Source organism: Carassius auratus, chromosome 13 (genome assembly GCF_003368295.1).
Source record: "Carassius auratus strain Wakin chromosome 13, ASM336829v1, whole genome shotgun sequence".
In the NCBI taxonomy this organism is placed as follows: domain Eukaryota; kingdom Metazoa; phylum Chordata; class Actinopteri; order Cypriniformes; family Cyprinidae; genus Carassius; species Carassius auratus.
The window spans coordinates 22,096,476-22,118,390 of record NC_039255.1 but is presented as its reverse complement, the minus strand read 5'-3'; the positions used below and the strand labels follow the sequence as shown (position 1 = coordinate 22,118,390).

Genomic DNA, 21,915 nt, shown 5'->3' with positions numbered 1-21,915 from the left:
AGGTGAACCGTCCACGTGAAAACGTCCCTCCCTACCATGGCCCACACTCTGATAGGCTTTGTTATTTGATCCCTCCTTTTCTGCCTTGGAAACACAAGAGTCTGTATATGACTTCCAACTCAGGTGTGTGTGTGTGGATGGGGGAGGGCAACATGTGATCCACCCAAACCTGTCTCGACTAGTCTGAGGAACAAACGCTCGAGGCTCTTCAGGGAAACATATAGGGGAACTACACTGAAAAGGCAAAGAATTCAAGGCAAGGGTGTGCCAGCCAAAGCTATTGTTTGGAGATTTCTCTTCAAAAAAACAAAACAAAACAAAAAAGTCAGATTTAGTTTTGACTTTGTTTGGCTGCTTCCATAAAACCATGAAAAGTTCCATTAGATCACACAAAATAAATGCAGCAACATCTTTGGCAAGGTGTTTTCTGTACACGTTGTATCATGCCATTTCTACTAAAAAGTGTGGGAAAGCTTTTTCATTACGAACAAATTCGTCATTCATTAATGTTCCTGTTAAAACCTGAGAAACTCTTCGAGCGAAACAGAATTGGAGTAAAAACAGCTTCCTGGTTCGTGGGAGGAGGTTGCAGTCTTTGTTAGCTGGAACTTTGCATAAGTCATACCACAATGATATAGGAACTTTGTTGCCCGAAACTTGATCAACAGGTCTGACCTGTATTTCAGACCGCTCTGTGCACGACTCTCTCACAGGTTTAATTATTAGTCTTTCTCTGCACTTGAATGATCTGCAGTTTCAAGTTAATAAACAGCCTCTTGATTTTAAAAGAACATGAAGTGCTGTACACCCTACAGACCCTGTATCATTTAAAATCATGCTCTTTATGGCAAAAAAATAAAATCTGCCACTTTTACTGGTCATAATCATACCAGTTTGTAATGCAAGTTTTATCCTTTACTGCATGCTATCAATGAATCAGAAGTCTCACATTTACAGGGGATAGTTTTTCAGTGCGTAAATAAGTTGTCTATTGGACACTGCATTATTTGATTCTGGACAAAAGTACAGTCCAACTAAAACTAGTCCCAGTCAACAAGTCGCCATCCGAGTTTAATTCTGTGGTGAATCTAAGGCAGAGAACAGGTGCAGCTTAACTTGCCCTGGGCTGAAAAGGACAAATCATGGGGTTGGAAACAAAAGCTAGGAATGATTTTTTGCTTGGATAGTCAAGACCAATACATAGACCAACTATAGTTCTGACTGATTTAGATTCCTTTATGCATACAGAGTTTTAAAAACTTGCAAGACCAATGTTTAAACAGTAAAACAAATTTTATTAAAAACTTTAAGTCACAAACTGTACAGTGTTAAAACATTGATCCAATTTAAAATGAGCCCTCATTAAATAGCAAAAATGTAACATTTAAAAAAAACCAACCAAAAAAACAACAACTGTACTCCGCATGTAATAGACACTTAGTTTCTCTAACATGAAAATGTCACAAGCAAAAAAAAGTACAGCATGTTTAAGCTTCAGCAAGGGGCACATCCCAGTCTCTGACTCCGGTACATGAGATGTTATTAGCTTTAAGACATGGTCTCCATCTCTCTGGGCTGCAAGAACAAAAAAAAAAAAAAAAAAATATGTGTTAGAATACAAAAGCTTGCTTTCTACTGGTATAGAACCCACACACTTTGGACCATACTGAAATGAGAACTAACCTGTGCTTTACTGTACTGGGCCTTCTGTCGCCGTGCGAGGAAGAACTAAATAAAAAGAAACACACCAGTTAAGACAAGCATCCATCGAGTTAAATGAAACTTGGGGGAGAAAAAAAAAAATAAAATAAAAAAAAATAAAAAAGGTACTTACCAGAACCAGAAATCCTGCAATCACAATCAAGCTGACCACCACAATGACAGCAATGATGCCACCAGTCAGCTTCTGCATGGTGAAGGTGGGCGCCACTTCATCTACATAGTACACCAGGATTTGGTCCATGGACACCTTTCCTCCCTCAACACTGACTTCAAATGGTTTACTTTCATCATAAAAGAGGGGCAGAGCTTTGATCTACAAGAGACAAATTAAACTTACATAAGTTACAACATAACACCTGGTATTGAAGATAAGAAACCGAAACGAGACTCACGTCCTTCTCCATGTAGTAAGCCATGAGGGACAAGTCTGGAACAGGTTGCCCCTTTGGCTTTTGGACATCCACAACAATGAGACGACCATCTTTGTCGTACTGGAAAAGAGGAAGTGGGTCGTGTTAGGTTCTGTACTGCAAGCACCAAGGTGAGGGGTTCGATAATATCAGTAAATTCTTACCTGAACCTCAGTCACAAATTTCTTCTCCAACTTGTAACGTTCCTGCAAAGCATTCTCAATCCCACTGTAAAAGAGAAACATCAGTTAAGCAAAACTTCATATTTCACATGATCCAGCAAGACCCTAGAAATCAATTGAGACATACGTCCTCAGTTTGGTAGTATCAAGAGGAATAGCCACTTCTTTATGCTTCAGTTCCAGGCGAACCCAACTAGAGAAGAAAACATGGTATTGTCAATACTATTTAAACCACACTTGAAACTATGCGTGTCAGTCAGAAGAACACCCTGTTAACAGCGGTTAATACAAAAACACTCACTAGGTCTCCACAGGAACACACTGGATGTTCTTGTCTCCCTTGTCACTTCTGCGCACACCAGCACTGTTCACACACCAGCACACGTCAGTGTTGTTACACTGTATTGCCTTGAACTTTCCATCGCTCTCACACTCTGGGTCATAGATGCCATCATTGTCCACAAAGGCAGTTTCTACAGGTTTCCCACCAATGGATCTTGTGCTCATGTTGTTCCTGGCACGATACATCTCTGCTTTCATGAGGAAGCACTTGGGAATCACTGTTGGTATAGGGAGAATTGAAGTTACTACACTTGATGGGAGGAACAAAACAACTTTGTAGAAGCTAGAAAAGCTAAAGCTCAGCTAGTTTAGGAGGGGTTACCAAAACCAGACTGAGAAACAAGTTAAGTCAGTCAAAAAAAAAAGAAAAAAAGAAAAGAAAACTCACACGTTGTACAATCAATCGGTTGCTTGTATGTTGAAGAAAACTGAAGATTACACTGGCATGGTGTCCCATCACATCTGGCCCATTTCATGGTGTTACAATTACCTGTTGGATATAAAAATTAATAAGACATTGTAAGAAAAATGGACCGTTTTAGAAATACTAAAACTTTATTATGTAGATGTGTTTCAGTAGAAACGCGGAAGCCAGTATTAGTGGAGCTCCCCCACCCTCACACACTGAACCACACCCTGGATCTCATTGTTTTGTTTGTCTCCCAAACTGCCAAGTTAATGACCACGGTTAAACAGTTTGGCACAATTTGACAGGATATAGCCAGCTTTTTAAAGTTATGTTTGAAAATCGTATGTTTTAATTATAGCAAAAATAGCCATTACTTACATTGTGAGGCGACGACATCCACTAACACCACAACAAACAAGGCGATTAAAACCTTCATCATGGATAAGAACTGAAAACAAGTGTTAAATCATTCCGTTAGAAGAACTGATGTTTCAATATCCAAAATCTCTGTGCAATTCATACTAGTCTTTAAACAGTAAGCAAACACTGAAGTCATCTTACCGAAGCTTTAAGGAAAACTAGAAATCCAACCAGAAAGTTAATCCGCTTTTGGATGACTCTCGAGTTTAACAACGAATAAATCCCGCTGATATCCTCTCTCTCTCGCCAAACGACTGATCTAAACGCGCAACAGGTGTCAAATTATGTATACCTGTGGAGGAGAGTGACGTCAGGTGTGAATGGGAGGAGTTACCTTTAAAACAGACTCACCTTTTTTCCGCCTATGACCATGTATGGGCACTTGACTCATCGAGAGTGAACGCAAAACTTCCTATCTCCATTTTGGAAATATGAAGCACTAAAAAGATTTTCGGTTGAAACTCCACACATGCAAACTCCGATACCTGCAAGTGAAACTGCAGTATTTGCTTTAAGGTATATGACAAAGACTAGAAACGAAACTAGACACGTTTATTTTTATAATATTTATGTTGTATAATATTCAGGATTTCCCACATATTTAATTCCTATATACTATTTGGATTTAATTCACAATACGGTTCAAAGTGTCGTATGCATATATAATAAAGAGAGAGAGAGATTTAAGAGTGAACTTTAAAAATAGTTTAAGAACCAAAATATTGAATACAATTTAAAGGAAAGAAAAAGACAAACGGATAATAGTCTAATTACAGAATAAATGTCTAATAAGATAAACAACAGAACTTGTAAGAATGTTTAAAAAATATTTAAAAGGCAACAAATCATAAAAAAATAAAATAAAGTAACGTAAATGTACCTTAAGTATTACATTAAAATTTATAATTGTTAATATATTTTATTACAGTTGAATCTAAATCAAATAAAAAAAAAAAACTCTTGTTCAATGTGTAAATAAGTTGAACAAATGGGACAGTTGATAAACATTTGTGAAAGTGACTTATCTTTTATAACTGTTAGGATGTTTTATGCTTATATTTCTTTCCAATTTGATTTGCTGTTTTAATTATAATGGTTTCTGTCTGCTTACCATTTTTAATTAAAATTATTATTATGAAATGCGGGATTGGGTGATGGCATATGACAATAATTGTTTACATTTGATCACCACAATAAATTCACACACAACAGCTAAAACACTCATTCAATAATTTACATAGTTGGGGATAAGCAGAGTTTTAAACCACTTGCATTCATAGCTGATGTGGGAATTTAATATGATATTTTAAGTCACATATTGTGCAAAAAAAAAGAGTTCCCCTCAAAAATGGGGTTTCTCTATTCATGTTTATTAATATATTAAGCAACATAAACAGGACATGCCACTTATATTTCTGTCAGAAGAAGATAAGTGATAGAATAGCATTCACAATATGACAAATACACATACAATGTTAATGGTCAGTAATGAGACATTCAGTGTTAAAGGTAAACTCATTCAAGACATCAACACACTCTCTATGAATGCGTTCCTCAAAGAATGCAGCGAAAAACCAGGTGAACAAGTTTGGACAGAAGCGGCCCAACCCCCAGCCATACTTTCTGAGCATTTCACAATAATATTTTGATAGTATGTTATCGATGTTTGGAATTAAACAAAACTTGAAGCTTCTTCGGAAACTTGTGCTGAATTTTGGACTGCGTCGAAAATCTAATCTCTGTCATGCGTAAGCCCACAGGCATTATGACTTCATGAAAAGCATAGCTCATGTCAAAGCTGAGCGATGTGTAAAATGGACACACCCTTCCAGACTGATACCCACAACAACATCGAAACTGACGTCATTCTCTCTGTAGTATCTCTAACAACATCTCGTAGATAACTTCATGTCTGGATTTATGCTTGTTTTGTTGTCTTTTATGTAACAGTGGCTTTGTGGATCTGAAACTTCATTTATATATGTAGCTCGATGGTTGTAAAACCTATTCTCTTGGTGTAAAGATTGACTAAACAGACAGTGATGGCGTCCCATACTCTGAATTTGTGCTCTGCATTTATCCCATCCAAGTGCACACACACAGACTGTAAACACACACACAGACCGTGAACACACACCTGGAGCAGTGGGCAGAAACTTTGGCTGTGGTGCCCGGGGAGCAGTTGGGGGTTCGGTGCAAAATTTACATTTGCAACCTACTTATCACTCTCTTTCTCTTATAAAAAAAAAAAAAAAAAAACACATATCAAGATGTCACACAGTTTTGTTTTGTTTTCCTGATCAGCTTTCATTGCTTGTGTTTGAATTAAAATGTTATAACAATCAAATACTGTATGTTGTTTCTCTTTGTTATTTTTTCATATCTCCACTTGATGGCGCTCTAATTTGTTTTCCTTCTGTGATCATGTTTGTTTGTTACATTTTTAAAAGCCTTAATGTCAAATGTTGTTCATGCTTGGCTTAATACATCTTAGATGATTTGACAGATACCAGATCTTTTAATAACGGATCTCTGGCTGATTTGGTTCTTCAAACAAGTTAGCAGGTTTAATTAAAATATCTGGATTAAGTTGTCTGAGATTACTTTGTGTTGTCATGTTCATTTGAAAGGGGAGATATATCCATACTCAAAACCATGATCAACAATGCAGTGATTGGCTGGCAGTAATACATCACATAATTAAGCCTAATGAGTAAAATAACATAAACAATCTAACTCATAAATAAAATGTGTAACTGTTTTTAAATGATTCCCCTTTTTTTTCAATGTCAAGATTTAAGAGTCATTTAATTTTAAGGTGGATTTGTTATACGTGACAGCATTAATCAAAGTTTCTGAATCCATAATATCCATCTTAAGACATAACAACTGTGTTTAAATGAACTGTGCATGATAAAAGTATTTAGAGATTTGAGAAGTGGCTACATCAAACTCAGACAAACTGTGGGGATACGCTACGTAATGTGTGTATGACTGATAAAATTGTGCCTGTCTATTTTTATGGATCAAGCAACATTTTAATTGGGCAAAATTAAAATAACTTTGAAATTAAGTCTATAGTTTTACCTAGTTTAATAAGGTACACTTGTAAGAAAGTATCAGTGGTTGGGACTTTCAGTAACATTTTCACTTAAAATTATACATCTATATATTATAGAAATTATATATCTATCCCTGTTTACGGGAAATAAGCCGCCCCCAAACAGGTTTGCTTTAACAGACCTGTTGCTATGACAGCAACTCCAGGATGAGCTTCCAGGAATGTAACAATCTAGCCAGGATCACGTCAAATCTTCAACAATTAAATCCGGCTGAGTAGAGTGATGTCATCAGGTAAAATGGGCCATTTAAGGTTTGAGTGTCATATCCCTTAAAAGGTAACAGCCAATGACTGTAAAGCATTTCAAAACGTTGCCATAATAGCTATTTAGCAAATGATTTCATTGGTCTGAGGTTGCTAAGGGGGAGGGGCAGTGCCTCATTTTGAGAGCAGGCCAGAAAAAAGCAAGCTGAGTGGCCTGACATATCCAATCTTACTTCTCAATAATAAGACTGATAATCAATAAAAAACACATGTGCACATTTAAAAATAATGATTCATAACCCATGTCTTGATGGCCTCTGCGAGATTAAATGCTGATTTTGCTAAAAAAAAAAAAATCAATTTATAAAGCTTTTTAGTTACTGAAGTGTTAGTTACCTAAATGTGTAAAGATAAAATGAGCCATTCGTTTCAGTTAAAACGGGCCGCCTTCTGAGTTGAGCTTAAGCTGAAATTCTGGTGGGTTCACTTATTAAAAATTATTTATATATTGCATTACTGTATTTGTGACACCTTTTTTACATTTAGCCTTCTAAATTTGTTTGTATGTGATGTGCTATGTGTGCTCGACTATGTTTGTTTGTGTGTGTGTGTGGGTGTGTGTGTGTGTGTGTGTGTTGAAGACTGTGTGGTGAAGAGGATGGCATTTTTGATGATTGCTTTATCTGATAAAAACCATCAGATCACACATGCACACACAAACACAAACACACATGAGTTGAAATAAATAAAATAAAATGTATGTTTTATTGAAGAAATTGATTGAAAGGTTTGAGTGTCTTAACTCTTCTCTACAAAAAAAATATTTTCAGTCATTGGTTGTTAACTTTTAAACGGTTGATATTGTAAAAAAAATCAAAGTTTTATTAATGTAATTTGAATATCAATATTACACTGGTTACATTATAAAATTAAATATATTTATATGTGTTTTATCAGAAATGTCTCTATTTCACTTTGCAGTTTGACTGACCCAATTTTTGCTGATCAGATTCAGTTTCAAAACCTGGAGGGCCTGAATAATATTATATCATGAAAACACTGTTAAATGTCTTACTATGGGATTTAAATCCTGCCATGATTCAAAACTGAAAATACAGTTCTGAAAGGTTGAAACTAAGTGTTCGAAAACTCAAAATCTTACAAAAAAAAGTTTCGCAAGTTCGAAAAATAAGATTTGCAAGCTTGCAAAATGTAAAAAAAATAAAAATATCTCTGCAAACATTATGTTGTTTTTGAGATTTCCTTCTTCAGAACTGCAAAAAAAATGTACGATGTTGCGCAAAGAATTTTTCAGTTTCAAATTTGTCGGTGTTCTCCCACTGTATCAGATTGTTTTCCAGGTTTGAAACCTTGTAAATGGTGATCTGAAAACTGGTGTGCGAATGTGTGAAAAAAAGTTTTGAAACTCTGAAAACAGAGCTTTGCAGGCTTGCAAAGTGGTAAAAAAAATTAAATCTCTTCAAACATAATTTTGTTTTTGAGTTTTCCTTCTTCAGAAGTGCAACACTCTTTTTAATGGTGTTGTGCAATCATTTTTTCAGGGTTTCGAATTTGTCACTGTTCTCCCAGTATATATTGTTATTTTTAAGATTTCAAACTCTGTAAATAGTGATCTGAAAACTGGTGTGCAAGTAGGTGAAAAAAAGTTTTGAAACTCTGAAAACAGAGGTTCGAAAGGGCGAAACTTATTACATTACATTTGCACTCCTATGCAGACTATTTTTTCAGAGCCGAGTTTACAACACCCACTTTGCGGAGATACGCTCACACAGTTGTGAGTTTGCGACTCACGTGATTTGTGGCAGTGTTGTCACGCAGCTCTGCTCTGAAACTCTGAAACTCAGACTAAGCGAAAATGAAGCTTCGCAACCTCGTAACTAAAAACAAAAAAAAAAAAGCCTGGAGGGAGGGCCTTCTGCTCTTGGCCAATGCTTTGCTGTCAGCTGACGTACAGTCCAATCACAAGTCGTATTTACCTGAAAGGTGGGATTGACCGACTGCTCCGCCAATGACAAAAGCGCACAGGGTACGCAAACAGAGGATGCGCAGATTTCTGGCCACAAGACGGTCCCGGATCATAGACAGTAAAAGAAATGGACACAGCGACCCCATTGGAACTCAATTAAGACAAATGAAGCCCAGTTTTAGCGTTTTTTTAGCACTTCCGTTTCTGACGCGCAGACTCAAACGAAGCTTGAAGACGTCAGCAACCTGTCTTGCAGATGTAAATCTTCTAGTAGCTGTGCGTGAAAACTGCCATCGTTCATCTTGCAGAGACGGCGAGCTTGAGCGGGGAGTTCTTTGTCGTGAGTGAGCAGGTGTAAGTATTCTGATTAATTATTTTGTATAGTGTTTTAAAATATAACGCCAGTACGCCATATTAAGTTAATTGCCTGCGAGCTTCTCCTCCTGTCTGTACGGTAATGCGACAGAGAGTCGAGTGGTTATGACGCAATCGTCAGCCTATTTTTACAAAAACTGTTTATACGGGGCCATAATGTAACATAGAAGGTAATGGAGCCCTTTATACATTGTCGTGTATCTTTAGAAATAAATAATGGACAAACAGAGTCTTTAAACGCCTCAGATGTAAAGTTATTCGCTGTCAAAGTGACGCCAAAATGAATGGGAGTCAATGGGAATGCTAACGCAAGTGAAGTTCTGCTAAAAGATGGCAGCCCCCACCCGACTTCAACTTCCGGTCGAGTTCCTTGCCCCTTGTCCCGGATGGATTGCGGTCTGGTTCTAAAATAAGGTTACCAACTTGTCGCTGGAATTCACCGTACAATTGCCAGTAGCCACTAAGTTTACCACTGATAGTCCGGCGGTGCATCAGTATACACACTTTCCTCACCTGGCGACTCACTTTCCTCATGCATCCAAAATAATATTTAGATATTATATTTAAATATTCAGAAAGGTGTACAGTGTATGTTTTACTTTTATTAAAATATTTCAGCAAAATTATAAATAATTGCCTATTACAAATTTATGAATGCATGGTTTGAATGCACTTTTTTCTGTAATCACTATAGGCTATATGTATTGAGACATTTTAAAATCTATATTTTGTAAAAATAATAAAAAATAAACCTGAATTATAATCTGTATTTTCATATATTATATAAGTAGTATATATATATATATATATATTGTGAGCCGTGTCCCGGGCACCGATCAGCGTCACCCTGGCAACAGAGGAGATCCACCTGCACACAATCACCGCGGGCTGATCGGTCCAAGCTGAAACCGCTCAGAGGACGACTACAAAAGCTGCACCCGAGAAGACACGGGTGAGAAAGCTCTCCAGCAGAAAGCCAGCTAATGGTGTGGCTCTTATCTCTCCAGAAAGCTAAGCTAGTGACGGACCAGCCCGCCACCGGACACCGATTCCCCTTGCACTCAGCCGGCCGGCGAACAGGATCACGCAGCACAGAGGACGAGCACCGGACACCCCTGGCACCTTTACAAACACAACCACCAATAAATACACCCTCCGGGGCTTTAAACTTTCACCACAGCCTGCCGTGTGATTCTTCAGCCCGCGACTATATAGACGGTTTCATCGGGCGCACGCGCCTGGACCTAAGTTAACTTCCGGTCTGTGTTGTGTATATCGGTATGGCTGCGGTGTCATCTACAAACGCAGTTAAAGCCAAGGTGATGATTAGACTGAAGTTGGGCTCAGGTGGTTGTGCTGCGGGATTTGTTTCCCATACATTTATTTATTTTTGGAGCCACAATTTTAAAACTGATCGAGTTTCAAAAAGGTTTCGTTAAATAAACATGAGTAACGTAACGTACTGCACGTTTAATAATAATAATTCCTTACATTTATGTTTAAATATCAAAACGAGGCACAGTTGTTTTTATATCGCTGTATTTCTGAAGCAGGACTTGCATGTTATATGCCTGATAGCAGCGTATGAGCGTACCAGCTCTGCTTCGTTTACAGCTGTTACTGGGGAAACCTATTTCTCGCGCTTTGTGTCTATGCTTTAAAACATCTCCTGCTGGCAAATAATGAATTAGCATTTTCATAAAGTCCGCCTGATCCACACAGAAAACACATTTTGTTTGTTATCAAAAAATATCTACTCTAGGGGGACTTGGCTGTTGTTATTGATTCTATTTGGAGTCTACCGGAAGTTAAGTTAGGTCCACAAAAGCGCTCACGCGCATTAACGTTTGTTTATGTTGATGCCGTTGAAACCGTCTATATACACAGCTTAAAACAGATCTTTTCCAAATGTATTTGACCCTCTAAATCCAACACTCACTATTCTTAAAAAAAAAAAAGAAGAATATTAAGCTTTCTAATCTTTTGTATTATTTTGGTTTTCTTTTATTATTAACAAATGCAAAAAAAGACCTCTAACACTAGCTTGCTCTGTAATTTTTCTATTCTATCTGTTATCTGTATTTCTTTATTATATTATTTTAAAGCTTTTGTTACGTGTAAGCTAACTGAGACTTGTTATAGAACTTGTATATTTGTTTTTTATTGCTTCCATTGTCCTCATACGCTGTTTGTGACGGATTGAGAGAGGATGCTTACATTTTGAGTCACCAACAAAAACACGTTCTAAGAGTCCAAAAGCATTCACTTCGCAATGAAGCTTGCAGAATTAATAACTACATTTAGAATGTCCTTATAATTTAAGCCATTAATTTTTTTTTTACATTTTTATATATTTATTGAACATTAATTCTTGAGTAGCAGCACGTGCGCGTTTTTAGGCGCGACATGTGAACGGCCCTTAACACAGTGTTCTGTTCCCTGAATTCATCAGATTTTCAACGAAACTGAGTTGAGGAAAAGTGAGTCGCCAGGTGAGGAAAGTGTGTATACTGATGCACCGCCGGATAGTGGTAAACTCAGTGGCTGCCGGCAACTGTATGGTGAATTCCAGCGACAAGTCGGTAACCTTTTTTTAAATTTTAGGACCGTTTATTTTGCGTATCCTGTGCGCTTTTGTCATTGGCGGAGCAGTCGGTCAATCCCACCTTTCAGGTAAATACGACTTGTGATTGGACTGTACGTCAGCTGACAGCAAAGCATTGGCCAAGAGCAGAAGGCCCTCCCTCCAGGCTTTTTTAGTTTTTAGTTACGAGGTTGCGAAGCTTCATTTTCGCTTAGTCTGAGTTTCAGAGTTTCAGAGCAGAGCTGCGTGACAACACTGCCACAAATCACGTGAGTCGCAAACTCACAACTGTGTGAGCGTATCTCCGCAAAGTGGGTTGTTGTAAACTCGGCTCTGAAAAATAATCTGCATAGGAGTGCAAATGTAATGTAATAAGTTTCGCCCTTTCGAACCTCTGTTTTCAGAGTTTCAAAACTTTTTTTCACCTACTTGCACACCAGTTTTCAGATCACTATTTACAGAGTTTGAAATCTTGAAAACAAACTATATACTGGGAGAACAGTGACAAATTCGAAACCCTGAAAAAATGATTGCACAACACCATTAAAAAGATTGTTGCACTTCTGAAGAAGGAAAACTCAAAAACAAAATTATGTTTGAAGAGATTTAATTTTTTTTACCACTTTGCAAGCCTGCAAAGCTCTGTTTTCAGAGTTTCAAAACTTTTTTTCACACATTCGCACACCAGTTTTCAGATCACCATTTACAAGGTTTCAAACCTGGAAAACAATCTGATACAGTGGGAGAACACCGACAAATTTGAAACTCTGAAAAATTCTTTGCGCAACATCGTAAAAAAATTTTGCAGTTCTGAAGAAGGAAATCTCAAAAACAACATAATGTTTGCAGATATATTTTTATTTTTTTTATATTTTGCAAGCTTGCAAATCTTATTTTTCGAACTTGCGAAACTTTTTTTTGTAAGATTTTGAGTTTTCGAACACTTAGCTTCAACCTTTCAGAACTGTATTTTCAGTTTTGAATCATGGCAGGATTTAAATCCCATATCTTACATTGTTTTTTTGTTAGTGTTCCAAGCGATTTACCAAAAAGTGGCCCAATATACCTGATATCACCCTAATCCACATATGAAGAATTGACCCAGAATATAAAGGCTGCCTACACCTCACTATGCACCATATTTTAACATTAGAACGGACGTTATTTTTTTATTTTATTTCTTTACTTTAACCATATTATTGTCTCAGTTAAACCCACTGGTTTGTAGCACATACAGTTTTACTGTTTACTGCACTTGATATTCTTCTCAGCTAATGAACCAGAAGTCTCACACATTCACAGAAAACAGTACATCAGCGTGAACATATATGGTGGTTTAGGTGATGTTTGTGTTACAGAACAAAGTTTAATCTAGTCATACATTGTTACAGTTGCATTTCTAAATGATTTCTAGTCAGTTTTAGTTCAAAACAAATGCTACAATATCTAGATAAAAACTTTTTTTATTATTATTATTGCTATTATTATTATTATTAAGTTTACACATAATCTGTAGCAGTTTCTTAAATTAACTGGTTAATATATGTTGTAAACACGTCATGGAAACGGCACTATAAAACATCAGAAACTTTTTCCTTTATCTGAAAGAAAGAAAGAAAGAAAGAAAGAAAGAAAGAAAGAAAGAAAGAAAAATTGGCTAAATAGTTAAGACAGTATACTCAGAATTCAGACAGTCTGGAAATAAGACGGAATCAAATTTTAAGAGTTATTATCTAAAATGGTCTCTCTCTCTCTCTCTCTCTCTCTCTCTCTCTCTCTCTCTCTCTCTCTCTCTCTCTCTCTCTTTCTCTCTCTCTCTCTCTCTTTCGGATTAGCTGTTTTGACCACAGAAACTTTAAATGGGGTTTAGCTCATATGTGGTAAACTAATGCTTAACTAATCAGAAGCATGCATGAAAAAAAAATGAAACTCGGACTGAGAAATTTCCAAAACTGTTGGCTAAGCTTAAATCAGTAGCATATTTCAAATGTTCAATAAAATCTCCCCAAAGGAATCACTTTTTGTTTGATATAGCTAAAAACAACCTCCACTCATTAAAACAGGTTGCTAGTTCGTATGGTGATATTTTTTTCAGGACATCATTGTTCTTAAGTTTTCTGCTCTTCTTATCTTTTTTGGTACCCAGTAAACATTGCGATATAAAGCGGGAATTATAGAAACAATCAATATTCGAATGCATGATACATATATTAATTGTGGCCAGTCACTGCGACATTTAAACGAACAACATTTATCGCTTGGAATGGGATCAGTAGATTACTCTGGACAGGCTAAATTAACCCTAATATAACTGGTTTATTTCAATTCTTTCAGTTTCAGTGCAGTTAGAAGAAACAACAGATGTATAATGTGTTTGCTAGGCAATAAGAAATTAGACACAATTGAAAATAACCTAATTATATTTCATTTAAATTAGCACATAAGAAAGCATCTAACACAGGGCCATATAGAAATACACTTCCAGTATATGATGCAAATTGAACCAAATACTTTGTATAATATGTTTGGGATGCTTATCCACCATTGGGCTTTCATTGGCTGTTAAACTATAAATCAAGGGCTGATTTGTATTCCCAGTCTATCTATTGTAATACTAATCTAGTATTTGTGTATGAGGTAAAGGTACATAAGACACTGACTATTTAATTCTACTCTTTATTGTTCCAGTCTTTATTTCACACCCAGAGGCAAGTTAAAGCCCAATGGGAGCCAATGCTGCAAGTGTCAACACTGCAGGCTCATTCTTCTTTCTGTGACTGTGGTCCAGGCACAGCCGATCCTCCCTATACGCAAAAAACGAAAGATCTGTAGGGCCCCCGAAACACAAAGAAGCCACCCTTGCTATTAAAGATCATCTAATGAAATGTAGTTTCGTTTTTGAACTTATTTTATGGATTTAAGTTATAAAAACATGAATGATCAATACTTTTAATGTGGTGCACTGCTGTAGAGTCTTACTCGAAACAAAAACAAAAAAAATCTAGTTGAAAGCAAACCATGAGAGACACTGCTTCTCAAGCGCTTTCTGGAAGTGTGATTCGAGATGGAGTGAAATACGGACAAATGCGTTTCATTCATTCGTCCTTACCGCCCCTATTTACCTGTCTCTACTTACCTTTAGATAAGTAGATAGAACCTAGATAGGTTCCTCTTACGTTGATCTCCTTCACTCCTGAATCCCGTTCCCTCTGCAAACCTGCAAAGAAGGCTCCAGATGATCATCAGTGTAAGTCTAACTATCTTAAAAAGGCAGGTTTTAAGAACTTTTTCATGCTGAGGTCAATGTAAAAAAGTTATTTAACTTTTCTCTGATGACCGTTTCCACCTATTTTATTTTTTATTTTTATGTTTACTGCAGGTTTTTTTTTTTTTCATACAGATATTGTCTTATTTGCTTCTACATTTGGTCAGATGACCTTTTGCTTTGGTAAATTCAGATGAAAACTTGCCCGGAGTGGTGTACCAAATTAGCTTAAAAGGGAAATGTATATAAATAATTACAATTAATTATGATTAATCACAATTATTTATATCAGCTGCCAGTTAACTGTAGCAGGATTAAAGATCAACTAATCTGTTCGTCCAGCAAACATTCAGTATAATTTAATATTAACTTTAGGAAAGGAAATTTTCGTGGCCACAGAGAATAGCTTTTCTTACAGTAACACATTAGATTAGAGCATGTAGCTATAGATTGCATCATAAAGGGAGACTATATACAAGTGGTGACAGAACCAGAAACTCATGTAATTTGTGCACAAAAGTTTTAACACACATATCACTAATACAAACTAGTCAAACAATTAATACAAATCACTCATTCATGGGGAGGTTGGAAGTGGATGACTGAAACCATTAGAGAAACCAGAAAATGCAGTTGTGGAAAATGAGTCAGTTAACCACCTGAGTGAAACCATCAGCGTGTTTTATTACGGGGTCTACAGCTTATCCTGAACCTCTGTTTCGTTTAGTTAAATGTATGATACTTGCATTGTGTTTACCTTGAACAAGAATGCAGTCTTGAGGGTTTGGAGGTTCGGTGGTGTAGGAGGATCACCTTCTTCCGGGTTTGAAGAGTGATGAACTTCAGACAGATGTTATTCTGACTCTTTTGTGGTCGGGAGAGTTTTCTCCCAGATGAAGGTGATGAAGAACTAAGAGACATCGGCTGAGATCCAAGGATCGTTGGTGAATGTAAAATCAAATTAAGGGTTGCAGAAGAGTTTCTAACTCACATCCTCATCTTCTCAGAAACAGGACCGCAGACTGAAGGCAGGTCACTGATGTGAGCCCTTTATCTTCTATCGAGGTCACACCTCTGGGATTTGAGTGAGCCAGTGAGGAATGGTACCTTTGGACTGAAACTTTGCGACCATTTGTCTTAAGCATAGTGTTTCTCAAATGTAACTCGATTGGGTGTTCAAGAGAAACTTTTTTATAATAAATGTGTTGCATAAGTATCAACATATACACTCTCATTTAGATCATGAAAATACAAACTCATAGATACCAAACATGGTATTAACTAGTGATCTATTATAAGCATTCATAAAACATATGCAATACGCAAATCCATACACAAGAAGGTACAGGAGTAATCATTCACAATGACCTGAGGATATGCATGATAGAAAAATTTGTCTATGAATTAATGTACTGTAAGAAGTAATTTTTCTATAGCAGTATGTGTCGGTTTTAGGAAGAACTGAGTAGGGAGGAAAATTCTCTCTAAATACTTTAGGTCGATCCTGGCACCCAGTATATTAATTGGGTGAGGGGGTCTGTAATTATTTAATCAAATGAATAACTGATTTATTAAATTGAATTAACAATTGTGTGTCTGATTGGACCAAATCCTTCAGTTGGCAAAATTGGACTACCTAGTCCTAAAGGATAAATATACGTCCACATTTTTAATAACTAGGCTCAAACTTATGCTTCCAAGGTATGTAACAGATTTTTGGTCAGACAATGAGCTATATTTAGCTATCATTGTTTTAATTCAAACAATTCAACTGAATTTGAACCAGGTAATAAATGGTTTTGTTGATGTGTCAATTATTATTATTATTATTATTATTATTATTTTTTTTTTTATTTCTTTATAAACTATGAAGAGTTTTAACTGCAGATTTAGGCCACTCTTTTAGCTGAATAAGGAAAAGTTTTTTTAAGAATAAAAAAGAATAATTTTAGAGAGAAATGACTAGTAACTAAATATTTGTTTGTTTATCTACGCTCAATCCATTTTGTTGTACATCATTAAACTGTTATGCCACCTCAGAAGTCTGTCTGAAATCAGTTCTGTGCATTATGCATCATGTTCTGGAAATGAATTCTTGCAATATGTTGTGGAAACCTTTCCAGTGCAAGTATATTATAATTTTATATTAAATATTAAAACAAGTAGATATTACATAATTTAGTAGTGAAACAAAGCTGCCTCATATGTGGCCATTTTTTTAATGACAGGCAAACACATACCTCCGTCATTAGATGGTAAAAAACCTTGTGAACTCCATTTGAGCATGATTTTTATTAAATGTCAAGGGGCTGATCATATAAAGCCACAATACCAAGTTTGACAATGCATTGTTTAATTAAAATTAGGTAAAAAATGTATAGCCTGAATGCACGGTAATTCGCTTTGGATAAAAGTGTCTGCTAAATGCATAAATTAAATTTTTTAATTTAATTAATTTAAACAAAAAAGTCCCCCTTAATAGACATATGTATATATAAATGTATTTCAGAGCTTAGTGGTGTGCCGTGAGATTTTTCTTTTAAAAGGTTGGTAACCACTGAACCAGACATACAGTCAGCCTCTGTGTGGTGAAGGTGGGCACCATTTCATCTGTATAATACACCAGGATGTTCTCCATGGACACCTTTGTTCCCTCAACACTGACTTCTAATTGTTTATTTTCATCAAAAAAGAGGGGCTTAATTTTGATCTGTGAAAGACATTAGTTTAGTTAAATAAAGTTACAACATAACACCTGATATGAAGATAAGAAACGACACTCACGTCCTTCTCCATGTAGTAAGTCATGAGGGACAGGTCTGTAACACGTTCCCCTATATCCTTTTTGACATCCACAACAATGAGACGACCATCTTTGTCGTACTGGAAAAGAGGAAGTGGGTCGTGTTAGGTTCTGTACTGCAAGCACCAAGGTGAGGGGTTCAATAACATCAGTAAATTCTTACCTGAACGTCAGTCACAAATTTCTTATCCAACTTGTAACGTTCCAGCAAAGCATTCTGAATCCCACTGTAAAAGAGAAACATCAGTAAAACAAAAAATAAGCAGAACTTCATTTCACTTGATCCAGCGAGACTCTAGAAATAAATTGAGACATACGTTTTCAATTTGGTAGCATCAAGAGGAATAGCAACTTCTTTATGCTTCAGTTCCAGCCGAACCCAGCTAGAGAAGAAAACATGGTATTGTCAGAATTCACTAGTCTTGCTTCCTTCCACAAACAGCAGTATCATTCAAACCACGTGCGTCAGACAGAAAAACACCATGTTAACAGCTCGAATACAAAAACACTCACTAGGTCTCCACAGGATCACACTTGATGTTCTTGTCTCCCTTGTCACTTCTGCGCACACCAGCACTGTTCACACACCAGCACACGTCAGTGTTGTTACACTGGATTGCCTTGAACTTTCCATTGCTCTCACACTCTGGGTCATAGATGCCATCATTGTCCACAAAGGCACTTTCTACAGGTTTCCCACCAATGGATCTTGTGGTTAGGTTGTTCCTGGCACGATACATCTCTGCTTTCATGAGGAAGCACTTGGGAATCACTGTTGGTATAGGGATAATTGAGAAGTTACTACACTTGATGGGAGGAACAAAACAACTTTGTAGAAGCTAGAAAAGCTAAAGCTCAGCTAATTTAGGAGGGGTTACCAAAACCAGACTGAGAAACAAGTTAAGTCAGAAAAAAGAAAAGAAAACTCACACGTTGTACAATCAATCGGTTGCTTGTATGTTGAAGAAAACTGAAGATTACACTGGCATGGTGTCCCATCACATCTGGCCCATTTCATGGTGTTACAATTACCTGTTGGATATAAAAATTAATAAGACATCGTAAGAAAAGTGGACCGTTTTAGAAATACTAAAACTTTATTATGTAGATGTGTTTAAGTAGAAACGCGGAACTGCCGAGTTAATGACTACGGTTGAACAGTTTGTCACAATTTAACCGGATATAGTTCGCTTAAGGAACGTTTAAACAGCTTATGATTTAATTATAGCTAAAATAGCCATTACTTACATTGTGAGGCGACGACATCCACTAACACCACAACAAACAAGGTGATCAAAACCTTCATCATAACTGAAAAAACAAAAACAGTTTCAGCACTGTAAATCACTCTGTTAGAGGAACTGATGTTTTAATCTCCAGAATCTATGTGCAATTCAAACTAGACTTTAATCAGTATAACACTGAAATCTTCTTACCGTAGCTTTCAGGAAAAATGTTAATCCAATCAGAGACATATAAGATTGAATAACAATGATATAGCGATATATATACTAGATATTAGCTTGAATAACAACGAATAGATCCCCACAGATATTCTCTCTCCCTGCCAAATGACTGATCTAAAAGCACAACAGGTGTCTGTCTTCTTTGCTTATGTTTAAAAGAAAGTATGTGATAACTGACAACTGAATGCATTAGAATGTCGTTTTTTCAATATGTTCACTGGATGATGCTCTTATAAGTTGTCCTGCAGTGATACTGTGTCTGATATTTTCTGGCTGCACACAATGCGTCACATTTTCAAATGTCCATGATTGCAGTTCTAAAGTGGCTTTAGTTGCTACAGAATCAGTAGACTTTGCTGGTCATATGTCTTATTGTTAGCTGTCAGCAGTTCTGATATTTCCCCAATTTAACCTCATTATCTACACCTAAAAAAAAAAACTTTATAGAAGATTTCACTCTAAATAACCATCTACCATATAGATAAAGTGAAGTTTGTTACAGAACAAAGCTGAATCTATTCAAAAGCTCTATGATCACTTGGGTTTATCAAATTTTATTAAACGTTACATTTTTTATGTATTTCTAAATTATTTCTAGTCACCTTTAGTTGAAGATTTTTTCCCCGTCACTGTTATTTCCTAAACAAATAGCTAATATGGCTAGATAAAATAGCTAGATAAAAACTTTTATAGTTTCTATACACAATGGCTAATTTACATAGAATCTGTAGGAGTTTAAGTTAACTGGTTAATATTTCTATTGTATTTATATTAATTGTAAGAGAGAGCACTAGATAAAACCATCTGATCATCATAATTTGAACATTTTTCTTTATCTGAAGAATCAAAGGCTTAACAACCAAAACTTAATTAAAAGACAACATACTCACTCAGAATTCACACAATCTGGAAACAAGATGGAATCTTATTTTCAGAGTTATTCTGAATTAACTTGTTAGTTCACTTTTGTCGCCCAATCCTCTCTTTCTCTCACTATCTATATATCTGTCTATCTATCTCCCTCTCTCATTTAAATAAACACATCCTCATTTCTTGGCTGCAGCTTCCTGTTAAGCTGTTCTGACCATAGACACTTTAGATTGGGTTTAGAAGAGCTCATCTGTGGTTTTAACATGTCACTAGTTTACTAAATTTATGCTTAACAAAACAGATGTTTGTGAAATACTTTGCCATCGAATTTTGTGTAAGACAAAATTTCTTACTGCCAAGTGTTCTGTATTTGCGATACCAAGACCTTTTTTTTTTTCTTCACTTTTTTTAAAACTTGACTGACTTTTGGCCACACAGCATCCTTCTCCAGACTTACTTCCCCTGATAGCACATGTACACATGAATGTCTATTTGACAGAAACCATAACATTATGAAGTGATGAGAATACTTTTATAACGACAAAAATAAGGACTTTATTCAACAATTTGTCTCTCTGAGTCACTCTGCATCACCATAGTGTCATTTTGGAGAATATCCCTGAGCACAAAAGCGTACATTTAACATAATAAAGTGTCTTTGGTGTTTTTAACTTTTCTATACAACAAAACCAGTGTAAGGGAAACAGGTCAATATAGCTCAAAGGGAATCATTTAAGATTTTAAAGGGAATTTGAACAGAATCACTGTTTCACGGCTGATCACTGAGACGCCCTGCGATTCAGTGAACTAGCCGTTTAACATCAAATCTGCGCTGGATACTAATATCCAAACTATAGTGAAACACTATCAATTAGCACAGTAACAAGATCGGCAGTTTAAGACATTAACTTGTAAGCACAAAGCACAAGATACTTCTCTTTTCAATATGAATAAGGCTTTATTAGATAAATCTAAGACATATAAACTAATCTAACACATAAACGCACGCACACACACATTCACACAAGTTGCAGGAAGGTCGAAAGTTAGGGAAAGATGAGTTTAAGAGAATGGAAATATGGAATCCCAAGTTAACAGCAATACATTAAATTGCATAAACATGAACAACCATCAATCACGTAATTAGCGATCGCATTGAGTTCCTCAATGGGGTTAAAATTATATTAGATACACCAGCACAACAAATATCTGGGAATACGTTGCCTTCGTTTGCTGTGAAAGGGACTCCCGTTGAAAGGGGTATCCCAGTGTCGCTGATTGGCTGGAAGTTCAGTTGGCTGAAGTGACGTCTTGGGGAGCCCGTGCTTGGGCGTTGGCTGAAGCTGGAGTTGTGTGGCTGGTTGGAGTTCAAACGCGCAGACGAGGTCGACGCTACAGAACTTAACTCAGAACACGAAACTCTCAAACGGAAAAGAAAAGAAATAAAGTTTGACGAGACTAGGTTGTGTTCCTTCTCATTGTGGCATAGTAGCAGCAGGCAGGCACGCTGGAAACGCGCTCAAAGAACAATGATGACTAACCGCATGGCTAGATGCTACAAGCTAAAGCTAGGTAGCAAAGCTACAAGCTAAAAGCTAAGAGCAGGCATGACTAATAGCATGACTGATAGCACGAGCAAGGCTGGAACTAAAAGCAGACTAAAAGCAAAATTTCATGGTGTCCAAAGTATTTAACTTCCTTGTGGGTCACCCCTCAAATGTTGCCTTGACCAATCAGATATGGTCTTGGCTCAGG

The 21,915-nt window shown here is 36.5% G+C and overlaps 1 protein-coding gene across 4 annotated transcripts; it reads right to left on the bottom strand.

The window, feature by feature from the left end:
- Window positions 1-1,274: 1,274 nt before the first annotated feature.
- Window positions 1,275-20,274, bottom strand: epcam (epithelial cell adhesion molecule). 4 transcript variants are annotated; one of them, XM_026279141.1, is made up of 10 exons: window positions 3,627-3,785; window positions 3,444-3,513; window positions 3,045-3,146; window positions 2,616-2,874; window positions 2,442-2,507; window positions 2,297-2,360; window positions 2,115-2,213; window positions 1,835-2,035; window positions 1,684-1,728; window positions 1,275-1,575 (listed from the first exon to the last, which is right to left on the bottom strand). In XM_026279141.1, exons 2-10 carry the CDS (start codon window positions 3,502-3,504, stop codon window positions 1,549-1,551), a joined length of 924 nt encoding a protein of 307 aa, XP_026134926.1. In that variant the 5' UTR covers window positions 3,505-3,513; window positions 3,627-3,785; the 3' UTR covers window positions 1,275-1,548. The 4 variants fall into 4 exon arrangements, with proteins under 4 accessions (XP_026134926.1, XP_026134928.1, XP_026134927.1 ...); XM_026279143.1 differs by lacking the exons at window positions 2,297-2,360; window positions 2,442-2,507; window positions 2,616-2,874; ... (1 more) ...; window positions 3,444-3,513; window positions 3,627-3,785 and adding exons at window positions 17,988-18,051; window positions 18,142-18,207; window positions 18,338-18,596; window positions 18,755-18,856; window positions 19,073-19,135; XM_026279142.1 differs by lacking the exons at window positions 2,616-2,874; window positions 3,045-3,146; window positions 3,444-3,513; window positions 3,627-3,785 and adding exons at window positions 18,338-18,596; window positions 18,755-18,856; window positions 19,073-19,135.
- Between the last annotated feature and the right edge of the window lie 1,641 nt (window positions 20,275-21,915).